The sequence below is a fragment of the Balaenoptera acutorostrata genome, chromosome 11, assembly GCF_949987535.1.
Source record: "Balaenoptera acutorostrata chromosome 11, mBalAcu1.1, whole genome shotgun sequence".
Classification (NCBI taxonomy): Eukaryota; Metazoa; Chordata; class Mammalia; order Artiodactyla; family Balaenopteridae; genus Balaenoptera; species Balaenoptera acutorostrata.
In genome coordinates, this window is record NC_080074.1 from 82881545 (window position 1) to 82899785 (window position 18241).

An 18241-nucleotide genomic window follows, 5' to 3' on the forward strand; every position below is an offset into this window, starting at 1 on the left:
CAAAAATAATGTGATGATCATAAATGACGTATCTTTTACCTCTCTGCTACAGACTAGAGTTCACATATGTTAAATAATTGGCCTCCCCTTAAGCAGTGAGCACAAAGCTTCCAGAGCAAGACAGGAACACAGAGAGGTCATGTCAGTGCATATGAATCAGCAAGGAACAGAATGTCAAGGAGGTTTTCTCTGTTTTCATATGAGAAGAAAAATACCGCATCTCTTAGAAAATGATTTTTTCATGCTGTTTCCAAGGCACTATTAGTTACAAACCAAATTGTTATTTTTGCTGTTTTTTCAAAGGAAAGAACTGATGGCTGAGGAGATACATATGATGGAAAACAACTATACAATAAATCAAATAGATTAAATTTTAAAACTACCAAGTGTCTTTTAGTAATAATCCCATCTCTTCTCTACTGAAAGTTGGAGATTTTGATAGTGGAAGGAAATAAAATAGTCATTTCAGGAATTTCATTTAAAAAGCAGCACATGAAAAATAACTCATTTTTTAACTATTTATATATTAGAAAAAGAAGTCAAAGAATCGGAACTAACAGGTATTCATAAATATCCAGGATAGTTAAAAAGACTATTAATCTATTGTGGAGTAAGTCTACAATCCTACAGATATAATTTCTATAATCCAATTTAAAGTACACAAGAGGAAGGTCGTATAGTATTAAATGTTTTACAAGAAACTCTTGTAGATATTAGTGCAAAGCCTGAATTGTTATTGTTCATTGTATCTTTCTTGTAAATGAAAATAATTTCTTCTTTCTATATCTCAAGACAGAATTAAGAACTGAGGGAATTCCCTGGTGGTCCAGTGGCTAGGACTCGGCACTTTCACTGCCATGGGCCTGGGTTCAATCCCTGGTTGGGGAACTAAGATCCTGCTAGCCACGCAAAAAGAATTAAGAACTGAGAGCCACTGAAGAGAAGTGTCAGACTGGAGGAAAGAGCAGGGCTATGTGGTTTAGCTCCAGGCTAAAATCAAATAAAATAAAATTAAAAGAAATATATTTTCCAAGCTAACATAACTTTAAAATTTAACAAAATGAGTAGTTTCCAAACAGAATATGTTGGGATCATGACTCATTTTCTTAATTTGCTGCATAAAAAAAAAATTGTTTGCCATAATTACTTGTATATTTTAATATATTTTAAAGGACTGAAATAACTCTGACATGTTAGTTCTATTTTGTTTTTTTTTAATTCTTAGAGGAAGTATAATTTTAAGGGAATTTGGCATTAGCCTATATGACCCGAGAAATGAGTATTAATTCCAACGATGTGTCTATGAGGACTTTATAAGAACTAAAGAGAATAGGCTAAGGGTTTAGTTTTAAACACTGGTATTAATGGGCTGGATTGGACTAAAGGTACAGATAATACTACTACATAGAATAGTAGAGCTAGGCTTGGTTTAAAAAAAAAACCAAACTATTGTTCACCTATTACTGCTACCACATAAGCTTGTGGTGGCTTTAACTTCAGAGCCCAATTTATGATGCACATTTTACAGAAATCTTGTTTAAGACTTTGTCAATATTTCACCACCACCTAATATGGTCATGACAATTAGGAAAACAACGGGCCTGTTTTTTATATAATCAAAACCTTAAAACCCTTCAGGAATAAAATAATATTTAAAGTATCTAAACAAATAGTCTTTGCTAGGATACTCAAAAGCTCACCATAGGTGAAAAACCTATTTAAAAATAATTTATAAATTGTATGTAATACATGATTTCAAGCAATTTCCCAAACGAGATGTGTGTGTGTGTATGTGTGTATGTGTATGTGCACACGTGCTATCCATATCTTTCTGTTTTTCTTCCTAATTTATCTGGATGGAGCCAATTTAATTAATTTATCTAGACAGAGCCTGTAAAATTTATCTAATTTATCTAGATGGAGTCTATAAAAGTAAAAGGTATATTACAAGCTTGTTAGTGAAGAAACTGACAATCCTAAAATACCATTTGAAAAATACTATGTAAATTATCAAACCAGATTTAAAGAGTTACTGAGGAATCTCCCTATATGGTTTGCAGTCAGATAGAACCAAGTTAAAATCTTGACTCTCTCTTTTACTAATCTCCGGCAGTTATCTCACATTGTTGACTTAGTTTTCCTTGTCTGTAATGTGCAGATACTACTTTAGAATAGTTTTGAGGATAAAGTGAAACTGTATAAGTAAAGCAGCCACCATGGTATTTTGGACAAACTTGGCACTCAATAAATGGCTGCTGTTTGTATTTTTTTCTGATACAGACTTAGATTCCACTTAAGTTGAACGTTTCTAGTTATTCCTTTAGCATTAAGGTCATATTAAGATGTTTTCTTGGTTTCTATATTGCTGAATTTCCATGGTAAGGTTTTCCATAGTTGAACAAGCTTAGACCTTTCAAAGTCTTCTCCTAGGTTATATCCTCAATAGTTCACTCTAAAACTCTGATTTCCATGAAAATGTCAACATCTTTTCCAAATACAGAACTCAAAACAGGACACTAAAGCACCACAAGAGAAGAAGATGGTAACATGTGGGTTCCTGTCTCCATGATCAATTGCTTTCTGTATCATTGAGTATTTCATGCACTTCTAGTTCTCTTAGCTGTTGATGTTAGGGTTCTTCACTGATTCTAACTACCATGGTCTTTTTGATAATCATCTCCAGATATTGGCCTCACTCTAGATAGTACAATGAAACTGCTAGTATAAATGAAGTTGACAAGGCCAATTGCTGTGACGTAGAGGAAAGAGTACAGGATCAAAAAAGGAAAACTGAAGTCTCAGCTATGGTTTATTAGATCTAGCCTTGGAAAAGTGAACATTTCTATCATCTTTGACTCTCCAGTTTGTAAAACCAGAATAATAACCATGCAGGTGATTATAAGAATCAAATAATGTATGTAAAGATCTTTATATATTTTAGTTGTTAAACAAATATGTATTGCTATTATGAATACCAGGGTATAAACTCTCTTTCTTGATTATCTCATTTATCCTTGTGTCCTGAGCACAGAACTCAGACTATTAAAGATGCTTAACATTTCTTTATAGAATGGAAAAAAATTTAAACTGAAATTTCCCAGTACATAGCTTAGAATGGAACATGGAAGGGCATACACAAATGCATGTTGTATAGATACAAGGATCTATGTTGTATAGATCAAGATGCTAGCAATTTGGAATACCACTTCATTATGCATTTCTTTCTAATAGTTTAATAGTAACATGGTAAAGGCAATAGTGGCTCTTAATAAATAGTTCGTGAATAAATGAAAACATATATACATGCTTTTTGACTTCTAAGGTTGGCTAAAGGGTAAGACAACATCTGAAAAAAAGACAAACTCCATCTCCACTGCCCCCAATTATATAAGCTTCATGAACCAGGACATTATAGAATTGCAACCAAAAGGTATATTAAGAATCTAGAAATAGACGTTTTAATAAAAATCTTTATAAATTAATTTGTTTATTCCTCTAAGAGACCAAACCCTTTGTCTTCTCACAGACTATTGTCCATCCTCTTTTTACTATGCAGCCTAGTCCATATTTTAGTTTCCATTTGACTGAAATAGAAAATCCACTCTTATCTCCATAGTCTGAAGTGATGTTCTGGAATTCTATTGTCAATGATTATCAGCACAATCTTTTTGACCTTTTTTCAAGCACTGCCATATGTTGTGGTATCTACTATTGCTTCAAGCCATTTTTTGACCTTTACTTAAGGTAATATGCTCTTATACTTTCCTTCCAAAACCAGACTTTTAGCTTTTTAAAGATATGGTGGTCCTGGTCCTCCACAGCTGCTTTGATCTGGTAGATACTACATAGTGCCATACGACTAACAAAACATAAACATGGGTCTCTGTTATCCTCTTATTATTCTTGGTTTTTAATCTGAAACCTTCATTTCTGACCTATTCACAAACTTTTGTCCCTATTCTTTATTGATGACTGTTGCCCACAGAAGTGGTTTGCCAAATGGTTAATAGCTCAGACTCCAGAGCCAGACTGTCACTTTCTAGCTTTATGATCTGGCGGTTAATAATACTATTGAGAGTAATGAATACATACACACACTCTTAAATGATAATATCCTTAGACTAGTGCCTGAAACTTAGTAAATGCTACATAAGTATTAGCCATTATCACTGTCATCATCATTTCAATATGGGGGCCTCTGATAGCTACCACTTCACTTCCTCTAGGTCTGACCTCTGGTTTTCCTTCTACACCAGCTGCTCACCATTTACATCATGAGCTACCTAGCTATTCTTCACTTGGGCCCATCTCAAGAAGCTATACCTAACTACAGGCCTTCAATGATAGCATACCCATCGGGTATGTCAACTCCTAAATTCCATGGCCTATGACTCAAAGTTGACACTTTGATTTTATTGATTTGCCTTTGATTTGAATCAATTCTTACCACCATCTGAGTTTTAATAATTTTAGTATATTGCAGGAAAGGAGAAGTCATCTGAATGTCTAAGAAAAAGCTAAAACCTTTTAATGAAGAATAAAGCTAATTCACTGTAATAATTCAAGAAGTGATTAATTACTTAGATGAACATTTTAATTACACAAAAACAGAGAATGAACGTTTTTAGATACTAATTGACTCCAACTAAAGTATTTATACTTACTGTACTTTGATTTAGAAGTTTTGCTTTGCTTTAAACAAAATTGCTATCCCAAAGACCAGTTAAAGAAGAGTACATTAATTGCTGTGCTGAACTAGTTCTTAAGTGCAAATGCATAAATTTTCATTTTCATTTTAAGTTGGAATGTATGTTTTATTCCCTGAAACAGGAATAATGGAAACTTAATCTAAGCATTAAGCTATGTCTATAGTATCTTTTCTCAGTTACCCACTGTTGAAATGGAAATGGTCAATAGATTTGCCTCACCAAAGTAAGTTCTTTCAAGGTGATTCTTATGCAAGTGAGTCCAGCAGAATAAGAAAGAGGATCTAGAAGATTGTTAAAATAGAAAGTGAAAAACAGCAATAAATTTGATTTTAAAGTATAGTGTATGAAATAAGCTTTCAAAGAAGAGTATGAGATTGAAAAATAGTAACTTTTTAGATCATACTTATATAAATCTTTAAATTCCCTTTGGCATCAAAAAATGAGGCACAACTGAAAGTACAGACAACAATTGAGTGTGAGGGTATATTATTCATTTTAATATGCCTTGGTCAGATAAAAGCATTTTCTAATATGAGACCCAAAGCAAAAGTTACAAGGGCAGATGCTGAATTGCTACTGAGCTGCATCTTGCATAGGCAACTCTACAGCCTGCCCCAGGACAAGCAGAAGCAAGGCCAATCGATTAGGATGAGCAGGTGCCGGAGGCTGGGGAATGCCAGGAAAGTATCACCTCCCTACACTGATGTATAAATTATGCACAAAATAACTACTATGATGCAAGTGATTTATACCAAGAACTAAAAACCCCTGTGGAGATTCATCATCTGTCAAGGAAAATGTTACTCACAGTTGTAACAGAGTTTAGAACTGTAAGAGGCATTAGAGACCAGCTCGTCCAACTCCCAAATTATTAAGAGGAAAAAAGTAAGGCACCACAAGATATTAAATAACTTGTCTTGAAATCATGTTTAATTCAAGTAACTGTATAACTGAACAGAAACTAAAGAGAGTTCATTTTGGCCAAATATTGCCTTTTATTAAACAGTTTGAGATGCAAACACTCAAGAATATTGTAGAAAACCTGGATTAAATGAATCCTTTTAGAATTAAGAAATTATAACAATGCTTTGACCACAAAAACTTTGAAGTAAAGATAATTGCTCCTTACTCCTCTTTAAAGATCTAAATTAAAAGGATCCTCTAATGTGAAGATTATTTTCCTGGAGGTGATTTAGAAAATACAGGCCATAATTCTGGTTCTTAAGAGGAAAAAAAAATAATCTTCTATTACATTTGGATGGGATTTTATTTTTTAGGAATCACTGCTTGGCTGTGAGTAGTTGTTGCTTGCTGAATGTTATTCACACTTCCTCCCTCATAGCAAGCTCATGTGTAACACTCTTAACTTGTGGGATGGGTTGGAACACTTCATTCTAATCCAAGGGCCACAGGTCATTTTCAACCACAAATTCTTCCTCCCTAGGGAAGTGTCAAGGGATGTGGTCTTTCCCATCTCGTTTTCCTACAACCTCCTTTAGTCTAAAATAAAGTTTATGTCACTAATGACCAGGCCTAAAATATTATAATGCCTTATCTGGCAATTAATATCAAGAAATCTTTTCCAGAACAGCACCTTAGGAATTTCAATTGTCTAGTTACAATGAGGCATAATGAAAGAATAAATATTTTAAAGGGCTGACAGGAAGAAATTTTCTCCTCAAGATTATTTTGATAGCCTGGAACAGGAGTTGACAAACGATTTTCTGTAAAGGGCCAGATAGCAAATATTTTAGGTTATGTAGGCCCCATGGTCTCTCTGAACTACTCAACTCTGCTGTTGCAGCATGAAACCAGCCAAAGAGTAGCACATAAACGAATGGATGTGGCTATGTGTTTCAATAACGCTTTATTTATAAAAACAGCAAGCCAAATTTGACCCATGGGGTATATTTGCAACCCCTTAATCTAGAACTTGTAATGATTCAAGAGAGTTTGAAAACATTTAATTTTGATAAAACATATTATTGTTGTTAAATATAAATCACTACACTTAGGGATACCTAGCTGATTCTCAGATGAATTGAGTGTATTTTAAAATCTTTTTAGGTTTTCCTGTTTACCTTTCCCTCTCTATTATACAAATTATAACGGAAATTTCTAAATTCATTAAAAAATGAGACAATTTCTATCAACTAATGAAAAAATTATGAGAACTGAGACTGCAAAACTTTGGCTTTTTAGTTTCATACTAAATTTGTGAACTCAATATAATAATTTTATTTTCTGGGTTTAACAAGATAGATCTTACAGAGGAGTTTTTAATACTATCATTTAAAATACCTATAAGAAAGGCACTTATAAGATAGTCACTGAAACAGATCCATTATTAATTTGAATTATTTTTCTGGTTGATTATTTAAAAAGCTCTCTTTGTTTGGATTTGTTTACACTTAACCTTTGATTGTTATTAGGACTTGGAGTAACAGTATAAGTACCATGTAACCAACTTAGTAAATAATTTAGGATGCAATTTCAGTGTAAATTATGATTCACATAATTAGTACATAGGTAGTATAGGTATAAGTAGCCCCTTTGTCCTGTCTAAGATGTTTAGACCAGATGAATGTGAGTATTTACAAAGTTCAGGGACATCCCTATTGATTTGATACAAAAAACCCCTGGTAAATGGCATTTAAAAATAAAACATTTTCTCAGTATAATTCTAATTTTAATCCTAGTATAATTCTAATTCTAATTCTGAGTATAATTGTAATACTCAAAAGGATTGGATCACTGATTAAAAACTTGTTGATTGCAGATACCCAGAAAAAGCAATGTTATCCTCTGTGGTGATTTGTAATTCTACTGCATTTAATATTGTAGGATAAATTATAAGTTATTTGAAAAGTTAAGCATTTCAGATTTTTCATTCTGTTTCTCTGTCTTTTAAAAGTAAAAGACTGAAGGAAAAGATGTAGAGAAAAGAGTCTTCATTTCAGTATTTTAGTGAATTTGGTAAGGGTAAAATGATATCAAAGCAAAGATTGGTTAGGACAAAAGACATATAAAGACAGAAACTAACACAACATTAGACTTCTTCTTACAAAGATTTTGGAAAACTTCAAGAGGGGATGATTACTTCACAGACTGGAATGTAAGCCCAGTTGGAACCAAGGTCTACAGGGCTTTTGAGGTGTCTAATGTTGAAAATCTCAAGTTGACTCTCTAGTTAAAAAAAGCTGGAGAGGAGAAAGGAAAATTTTTGTTCTGGAAAAGTATTCTTCTCTGATGCAAACAGAAATCCATCTTACAAAGGAAGAAGTAGAGATGAGTTGCCCTAATTTAGTCTTTTGGAAGCAGAAAAAAGATTATGAATTTGCTAAAAAAACCCTTTTGTTTCTTCTAAATATTACTTTATAAGTTATGAGATGTCTTTTCTGTGCATGTATGAAAAATTTCCAAGCCCCCAAAATTCATAAAAATTAACTTGAAACACTGAAATCCATTTTGGAAAAGAAACAGAGTATAGAGAATCTTAATTTTTAAAAAGTTATATAAAAAAGAGATCTAGTAATTGGTTGATGCTTTCATTTCAAATATTTTATCCACTTTCCTTTTTTATAATAGCTTTTCTGTTTGGAGAGATGGAAACATTCAAATATTAAAAATATTCCACAATATGTGTTATTTAAAAAACTCTCAAATCCCAAAGTGGTGGTAATAAACTTCCTATTAATATAGTGATTAAATCAGTTTTAATCTTCTGTGAATCTAGTAACAAGAATGGAATAAACTATTAGAATCATGTTGTAAACCTCAGAGGAAATAGAATGCCAAATGTTAATCTGAAAAGCACACTTTTAATTAGCAAAAAATAATGCTACTAGGCTTTTCTGTTTTTCTTCAATAATGTACATATATATTGAGACCATACTCTAGCTGTTCTATTTTATTACATGTATTATCTCACAGCTGTTCTGGAAGGCAGGTATTAAATTTATAGTTCTTAACATATAAAGGAACAAGCATAGAGAAGTGGAACTCTGGTGCACATAGAATGTAATATTGTCATGATTTTGTTGTTATTTAATGAACATTTCTAAATGTGATAACTAGTTTATCTAACATAAACAGATACTAATCCTTTAATATGATTTGCAAGAACACAGATTAAATGGCAGAGTTCATTGTCAGTTCTCTTCAAGGGCTAATTTACCTCACACAGGGGCCAGGTAACTCTTGTAAAGGCATTTCCTGCTCTCACTTTAAATGTTTCTTATGGCAGCCACAAAACTTCTTTTGAGAGGAAAGTAATACACAATTTTTTTTTTTAAATTTATTTATTTAATTAATTAATTTATTTATTTTTGGCTGTGCTGGGTCTTCGGTTCGTGCGAGGGCTTTCTCTAGTTGCGGCAAGTGGGGGCCACTCTTCATCGCGGTGCGGGGACCGCTCTTCATCGCGGTGCGCGGGCCTTTCACTATCGCGGCCCCTCCCGTTGCGGGGCACAGGCTCCAGACGCGCAGGCTCAGCAGCTGTGGCTCACGGGCCCAGCCGCTCCGTGGCATGTGGGATCTTCCCAGACCAGGGCTCGAACCCGTGTCTCCTGCATTAGCAGGCAGATTCTCAACCACTGCGCCACCAGGGAAGCCCAGTAATACACAATTTTAAAGGTTTTTTTTTAAGAAAAAATTTCCATTTTGATCAAAGAAATATTCATCTAAGATACTCCTACGAATGGGTTTGTTATATTACATAATTTCTTGCCCAAATTTAGTGCTCAAGTAAGAATTGGCCATGTATTATTAAGAAAAGATGGTGAAAAAAGGATACATCCATAGGAGTTTGGGATTAACATATACACACTACTATATATAAAATAGATAACCAAAAGGACCTAGTGTAGCACAAGGAACTATACTCAATATTTTGTTATAACCTATAAGGGAAAAGAATCTGAAAAAGTATATATATATATATATATATATATATATATATATATATATATATATAAAATACATGTATAACTGAATCACTTTTCTTGTACACCTGAAACAAACACAACATTGTAAATCACCTATACTTCTGTTTAAAAAAAAAAACAAAGGGATACATCCACAAGACTTCTTGAATTTATTTCAAGTCTGTGTTCTTTCACTATCACAATTCCTGTGTGTATGTGGAAAGCATCTATAATTCCTTTCTTGTATGACTGCTTCTGAACTAGGTTATTTAACATAAACTCCTTGGGGATACATATAAAAATAGGAGTTTTCTGGGAATATATCACTTCCTGAAAAGTCAGTTGACTATATCTGGCTCAGAATTTTCTCTTCAGAAGGTCACGCACTCATCAGGAATTTGTTTGGGTGAAACTGCTTTTAAAAACACCTTGAGATAATGTACCCAAAGATCTAATCCCATATGAAATGCTTCTGTGAGTGGTTAAGTTATCTGAAAAGCCTAGTTAGCAATTTTTTACTCTGCTGACAAACTCTGCTTTGTTGAAACCTAATGGTAGCTATTGACGGGTAAGAATTTCCTTTGGGGGCTTCCCTGGTGGCGCAGTGGTTGAGAATCTGCCTGCCAATGCAGGGGACACGGGTTCGAGCCCTGGTCTGGGAAGATACCACATGCCGCAGAGCAACTGGGCCCGTGAGCAACTGCTGAGCCTGCGCGTCTGGAGGCTGTGCTCCGCAACAAGAGAGGCCGCAACAGTGAGAGGCCCGCGCACCGTGATGAAGAGTGGCCCCGCTCGCCGCAACTAGAGAAAACCCTCGCACAGAAACGAAGACCCAGCACAGCCATAAATAAATAAATAAATAAATTTAAAAAAAAAAAAAAAAAAGAATTTCCTTTGTATCATACCAAACTTGGCTTCAAATTAAGAGTATGGAACTAAAGTGGTATCATGAGTTTTTATGACACTCCTAGTCTTCTGCTTAACTGTCAACTGAAGAATAATCTTTTATTTGTCATTTTGACCACCAATTAATTGTGTCAAATATCCTCATACACACTATGTTTTATGTTTTATTTATAATTTTATTATGCTATATTATATAATACTATATATTGTATAATATATAGTCTTTAAATATGATACTTTATAATATATAACATGTTATACTAAATATATAAATGAGACATAAAATAGTGTGTGAGAAAATTCACCATATAATTTGTTATATAATATACTGTAATATAATATGCTTATTACAGAGATTACCATTAAACATGTCATCCGAAGTGTTTCTCATCTTGGATACTACTTAAGAAGAATAAAGATTTGTTGAAAAAGCTCCAAATTAAGCTATTAAGTCCATTATTTCCGGCCACTGCTCAGACTCACATATTAATAAAACCACATTGTACTGAAATGATGTTTATTTTGTAAATCTCCAATAGGCATTCTGAATTGCGACAAGCAAGCACATTCTGAATTTTGTTTTTGAAATGGAACTATGGCAGAAGAGCCTTAATTTGATAACTGTAATAAAATCTATTAGAACCACAGTGGTGTTAACCCAGTCCGAAGGCCTAACGAGTGCATAAAATTTTGACAAATATTATAAGAAATATCAAACTTATGGCCAAAAAACTAAAAGTCTATAACTGTTTACCTTCTTCGCAAGTGTAAAGTTAAATTGAAAATGCTATAGGTCATTTCTAGGAATCCAGCAAGAAATTATTCAGTGTGCTTTTTTTGTTGACAGATGGAATTTATGTTTATAGACATTAACTATTAGAATATAAAATTATATCAGAAAAATAATCTTAGATGAAGATTCCTAAATTAGATGACAAAGGACATTTTAAATATTTTAAAATTTCATATCATTGTACCGAAGCCAATGCTTCAGTTTGTGGAAACACAAATTAAAACCCTTCTGGGGATACTTACCCTTTTCTGTTCCTTTACATACTCTATCAATTCATCTCTTGTTCTCTTCACTGCCTCTTCCACAGCCTTTTCACTTCGCTTTTGCTCTTCTATTATTGCTGCCTTAACAGTTTCCTGTTTGTGGGAGGATGAAAAAAGTCAGGGAGGTATGTGCTATGACATGTTTGTGCCCATTTTATATAAACTAAAAACCCTCTTCAGTGGGTTGAGTTTATTCTGTTCAAAGCATACCTTTAAACAGGAATAAGAACTTATGAAATCTTTTGGGTTCTGTTAGAGATTCCACAGAATTCATTTTTCTAAACTGAGTGAAAGGGAAAAGAAATGGAGTAAGCCATTTATTGCAGGGAGCGCCTGACAGACTCCAATGGCTTCCTTACCAACCTTTCATTTGATGTTTACATGATTGATTGCTTTCCTGTACTTTGCACTGTCCACATAAGACTTCCAACTTGTGTTTATTCTTCCAAGAACACCCTAATGCTCTAGGCTGTTTTATTCACATTTAATTTTCCCATCATACAATAATCAAGTGTGGTCTGGGTGGTAAGATTTACAGCTAGTTTAGTTCTTCTGCCAGGTTAAGATGTTGAGAGCTGGACACCATGAATGAGAGGTAAGAATTCTACCCTGTGTGCTAATATATGAAATGAGAAATCTAGTGAAAAAGTGATATTCCCCATTTTACTGAAATAGCAATCAAGAACCCTGAGAGAGTTCAAATTTTCAGATAAAGAGAAAGAAGGCTAAAATTCTGAAAAAGAAATGTAACACTTCTCAAAAACCAGGAAATATTTTCTGCTAAAATAGCATTTCATGGATTGGAAGAATGCAACAAACTTCTATAACTTCCATTTGTCTACAAAGGTATCATCTTTTTTTTGAACAGGCTATCAATTAGAAAATGCCTTGAAATTTCTCAGTTGTATTTCCTTTATTTTGTTATTCTTGAGGACCCTTCACTTTGTAGTGTATATATGTTTTTGTTTAGTTTTTCCCAATTAATTTCAGACACATATATATCAATATATACATATATATATAAAATCTAGAAAATATGAAGTAGTAAGAATTTTCTATTATGAATATATTTACTATCGAAAATTAGTAAATACATAAAAATATGAACACAAAGCAAACACACACCCATACAAAATTGGGTATAAAGAGGATGGGACTCAAACTGTACATACTATTTTCTAACTCTGGCATTTTTCATTTAAAATACATTTTGAATATTTTAAAGTAATTATATATTCTTTTATGATTTTATATTTCATTACTGGGATGTATAATAATTTATTTTACTAATATTTATTCATGGATATTCTGGTGGTTTTTAATAAAGCAGTGACAAACATCCATATATGTAACTTTGTGGTGCATATTAGATACTTCCTTAATTTCAATTCATGAGGTAGAATCATGTTGCCCAAGGGATATAATTTTTGAGCTCTCTTACAGCTTTTGACATTTTGTACAATTTTTTCCCATAAGCAGCCCATGAGAATAGCTGTTTTCTTGCAACCTTGATTACATTTAGTCTCACCAGTTTTTAAATCTTCGCTTATTTAAGGGATAATCATATCTAACTTTATTCTGCATTTAAAAAGATTATGTGATATGTAGCATTTTTCATAGAAATATTAGCAATATACATATTAGCTCTTATCATATGCTTGATTGTGTCCTCTTCCCACTTTAATATTGGTAGACTCATAATTTTTTGGATTCCCTCCCTAATATATAAAGTTAAGTCACAAATCTCAAAAGCCCTATAATAAGACTTTGACAATTGTTACTCTTTATTTTCTATCACTAAGTACATTAAGCTTCAGTTCCATTGATGAAATAATAAAATACAAAGTTGTTTCCATGATTATCTGAAAAGATTAAAGTCAAAAAACTATAGTATTTTTTATGTTTAATTTTTTATTGAAGCATAGTTGATTTACAGTGTTTCAGGTGTATAGCCAAGTGATTCAGTTATACGTATACATATATCTATTCTTTTTCAGATTCTTTTCCATTATGGGTTATTACAAGATATTGAGTATAGTTCCCTGTTCTATACAGTAGGTCCTTATTGTTTATCTATTTTATATATAGTAGTGTGTATTTGTTAATCTCAAATTCCAAATTTATGCCTCCTCCCTGTCCCCTCTGGTAACTGTAAGTTTTCTTTCTATGTCTGTGAGTCTATTTCTGTTTTGTAAATAAGTTCATTTGTATCATTTTTTTGGTTCCACATATAAGCGATATCATATGGTATTTGTCTTTCTCTATTTGGCTTCATTTAATATGATAATCTCTAGGTCCATCTGTGTTACCGCAAATGGCATTATTTCATTTTTTTATGGCCAAGTAATATTCCATATATATACCGCATCTTCTTTATCCATTCATCTGTTAATGGACATTTAGGTTGCTTCCATGTCTCGGATATTGTAAACAGTGCTGCTATGAACACTGGGGTGCATGTATCTTTTCAAATTAGAGTTTTCTCTGGATATATGCCCAGGAGTGGGATTTCTGGATCATATGGTAACTCTTTTTAGTTTTTTAAGGAACCCTGCATACTGTTTTCCACAGTGGCTGCACCAATTTACATTGCCACCAACAGTGTAGGAGGGTTCCCTTTTCTCCACACCCTCTCCAGCATTTATTATTTGTAGACTTTGATAATGGCCATTCTGACTGGTGTGAGGTGATATGTCATTATGAAAAACTATAGTAATTTTTGAAAAAAAAAGGACAAAAAAAGATTATTTAAAATAAAAGCATCTACTATTACAATTTCTATTGGTTTCATACTTACTAATTTGGAATTTGAAAATTTTCAAATTTTATAAAGGCAAAAAGTAGTGCATATATTACTAAGCCCTCTGAAATAAAACACATGAATAGTTCTTCAGTGAAGGGTATGAATATTCACACTATGTGGGTAAATTAAAAGTATAAGTTTCACATTAGTTCCAGACAGGTTTTGCCAACAGCCAAGTTACAGAAATCCTTGGTTTTCAAGGGTTTTATAATTTTAAAACTACTGTAGACCTGGATTATTTGAATATAAAAGATAAATCCATATCATACTGAATATCAACCAGAATTTCTATCTAGTAAGGGTCATATAAGTAAATTTGACTAGATCTGTTTGGTTGAAGGCAAAAGGATCAATTTAAATAAAAGGGATATATCCAGAAAAAACATGAAGAGTTAGCTACTATGTTCTTCAGTTAACATTTTTTTCAGGGGGGAAGGGGCTGCGAGTTTACACTGTCTGCTCAGTTCACATTTTTGAGGATCCTCCTTTCCTAATTTTTGAGTTAAAGAAGAACATTTACAAAGAAAGTTTCCTTGATTCTCTCCTCCCCAGTTGGGAGTTAGGTGACAGTCAAGGTTGTGAAATCCATATACATACTGTATATTTAAAATAGATAACCAACGAGTACCTACTGTATAGCACAGGGAACTCTGCTCAATATTCTGTAATAACCTAAATGGGAAAATAACTTGAAAAAGAATAGATACCTGTATATGTATAACTGAATCACTTTGCTGTATACCTGAAACTAACACAACATTGTTAATCAACTATACTCCAATATAAAATAAAAATGAAAAAAATGAATATTACTTGTCAATAAATATCTTTGAATATCATACAAAAGTAAAGTTTAAGCCTTCCATTTTCTAACCAGCCCAAATTCTCAATTACTTAGAAATGATGAATGAATTTTGTGTGCATATTCAAGTGTGTGTTAATATCTGCCTGCATGTTTTGTTGAATTCCATGAATGAACTAAATTGTCCCTATGAGTCATAAGAATTAGTCTAAAATAAAATACACCTCACAAGAGATGAAGATTTGCCACCAATGAGTATATTCAAACAAGACAATTCTGAAAGAACGTTTTCCGGAATATTTTAGTAATGGCCAAACCCCTGGGATGTGATTATTCTCTAGGGCAGGGTTTCTCAACCTTGGTACTACTGACAATTCCTTGCTGGGGGTGGAGGTGGGAGTCCTGTTATAAGCAGCATTCTTGGCATCTGCTCACTGGCTCCCCTCCAGGTGAGAAGCACTGCTCTAAAATAAACAGTTTGGAGGGAAAAATATCCATTTGCATATGTGTTATGGTTTGTTTGTTAAAATATATGTTAACACTTCTCATCATAAATATTTTTTTGTCTAAAAATAAAATATGTGCAAGAAATCACATCCAAACGATTATATAACTAGTTTTTAAGTGTGGAAGAAAGAGTTCTACATACTCATTTTTAAAAAATGAATGACTGGGATCAGTTTCTATACTGTTACAATTAAATATGTCATGATGAATGTCATTTAGGGCTAAAAGCTTATATAACATTTTGTATAAGATTTAAAAATTTCTCCTCATTGCTTAAAAGTATAGTTATGCTTTAGTATCCATTAAATCCACCATACATTTCAGTAAAAATGGGATCGTGACTTAATAAACGGTCTGAGGTTGTTCTTTATCAGTGCGATATAGTTAAGGATTGTAAACACAGTTAAATTATTTATGGGAAACAAATCACAGCAATCAATTTAATTTTGATCTGTGGGCCGTAAAACACAGTATCAAAGATTTTTCTAGGGCAATAGTGCACTTAATTTTTGTTTCTATACATGACGTATGCATATTATCTAATTATGTATTATTTTAAAAGCTGCACGTAGTTGTGGAAATGCACCTTAGAAAATGAGTGTCTGAATCATAAGTAAAGTCAAGCTTCTGTATGCATCTCCTGTGCATCAACAGTTAAAAAAAAGAAGTGAGACTTCTATTCCTACACAGATTTATGAGCTCACACTACAGCTCCATGAGTACTTTTCACACATTGATCCAACTGCAAATGGAATTTCCACATTTCAAAATCCATTCACTGGGCAACTGAGGAGCTTTCATCTACCTTTCAATTAGAAATAATTAATCTGCACTGTAATGATATGCTAAATGGAAAATATTAATAGAAGAACCTGATTCTACAGATGCTTCTCAACTAATGAATATGCTCAATTAAAATCATATGCTCATTGACAGATATCAACGTTTGCCAGTACCTATTTGTGTGAAAGACATTCTTAGAGGTGAAATATGTAGTCTCATTACATATTAGCATTAATAAATGAGTATTTGTAACCATTTTTGATGATAGGGATACTTAATTGAACCACAATTAAGCAAAATGTTATCCTCCCCAAAGAGAATTCTATTCTTCTCACTAGTAGAGCTACACTATGAAAAATTATCCTTATTATCAATACTACATTTTGAATTTCATCAATAAAAAAAATTTGTGAATATCTGCTTTTTCTTGGGTTAATGTAAACTCCTACATAATATTATCAATTAAGCCTCTTGGCCCATAAATGCCTGAAATATTTAATATCTGGCCCTTTACAGAAAAAGCTTGCCAATCCTTGATTTAGCTCATAATTCTGTAAGTGGGCAATCTGTGCTGGGTTCAGCTGGACAGTTCTTGGTCTTGGCTGGGCTCTCCCATGTATCTGCAATCAACTGCTGGGTCTGATATCGCCACTACTACTAGGATGGCCTATGGTAGGATGGCTTGTTTCTCCTTCCTGTGGGCTCCCAGCTCCTGCAGACTAGCCCGGGATTTTTCACATAGCAGCTGGACAGAATTGTAAAAGAAGAGTGAAAGGTCTTTTAAAAGTCTCTTAGATATGGGCTCAGAAATGATACAATGTTACTACAGCCACATTATATTGGCCTAAGCGAGTATGTATTAAACATTAATTCCAAAATTCTTATCTAATTGTCTAATTATCTTCTCAATATATTCAAAGATATGAGGCATTCTATTATGTTTATCTTCTTGGAGACAAATCTTGTGGACATATCTCCAACCTGGACTGGTTGTTCTCTAGGTCTGCTACATAGCTGTCTATTCTGGGATTTCCCTCAGTCATTTTTCTAGGGGTTTCACTACATCTCTCTTGAGCTGTTATCTTCAGCTTTCTAGATACCACTGGATCCTTTTTTCTTGGTTTACTTCTTTGTTTTGATAGAGTACCTACCCCAGGAGATTCCTGAGAAAAGGCACATGAGAACTGTTTTGGTATCTCCTTTGTCTTGAAAATGCTTTCATTCTACCCTCACACTTAATTTATAGTTTGGCTAAGTGTGAATTTCTAGGTTGGAAATCTGTGCAGTTTTCAAGGTTATTGCGGAGTCTGATTACATTCTGATTCCCCATCATTTGCACAAATATTTTCTCTCTTATGAGAACATTTGTTAATTTTCTTTACCTTTGTTTTTCAAAAATTTAACAACAAACTTAGTTACAGGCCTACCTAGAAACTCATATCTTACAATCTAGAAAATCATGTCTTTCAGTTCTGCAAGATTTACTTTAATACTACTACTATTATTATTATATTGCTTCCTGCATTCTATTTTCTGCTTTTTTTATTATTATTCCTCAAAATCCTATGATTCAGCTAATGAACCTCCTGAACCGACTGCCTTATTTTCTGGTCTTTTCACTCCTATTTTCCATTTCTTCAATGGAATAAAATTTTTATACAATTTTCTCTGGAAGACTTCTATCACTTCATCTTCTGACTCTTGTTGTTTTTTTAAACATTCTACTGTATTTTGTTTCTAATCCTTTTGA

The 18241-nt window shown here is 33.1% G+C and overlaps 1 protein-coding gene across 6 annotated transcripts in view; it reads right to left on the reverse strand.

Moving 5' to 3' along the window:
• The window catches only part of CCDC91 (coiled-coil domain containing 91), a 371744-nt gene that overhangs the window by 44502 nt on the left and 309001 nt on the right, over positions 1–18241 (reverse strand). For all 6 annotated transcript variants that reach the window (XM_007175702.2, XM_057557084.1, XM_057557080.1 and 3 more), the window contains one exon: positions 11576–11689. In XM_007175702.2, the coding sequence (XP_007175764.1) occupies positions 11576–11689 (114 nt within the window). The remainder of the gene's footprint in view (positions 1–11575; positions 11690–18241) is intronic.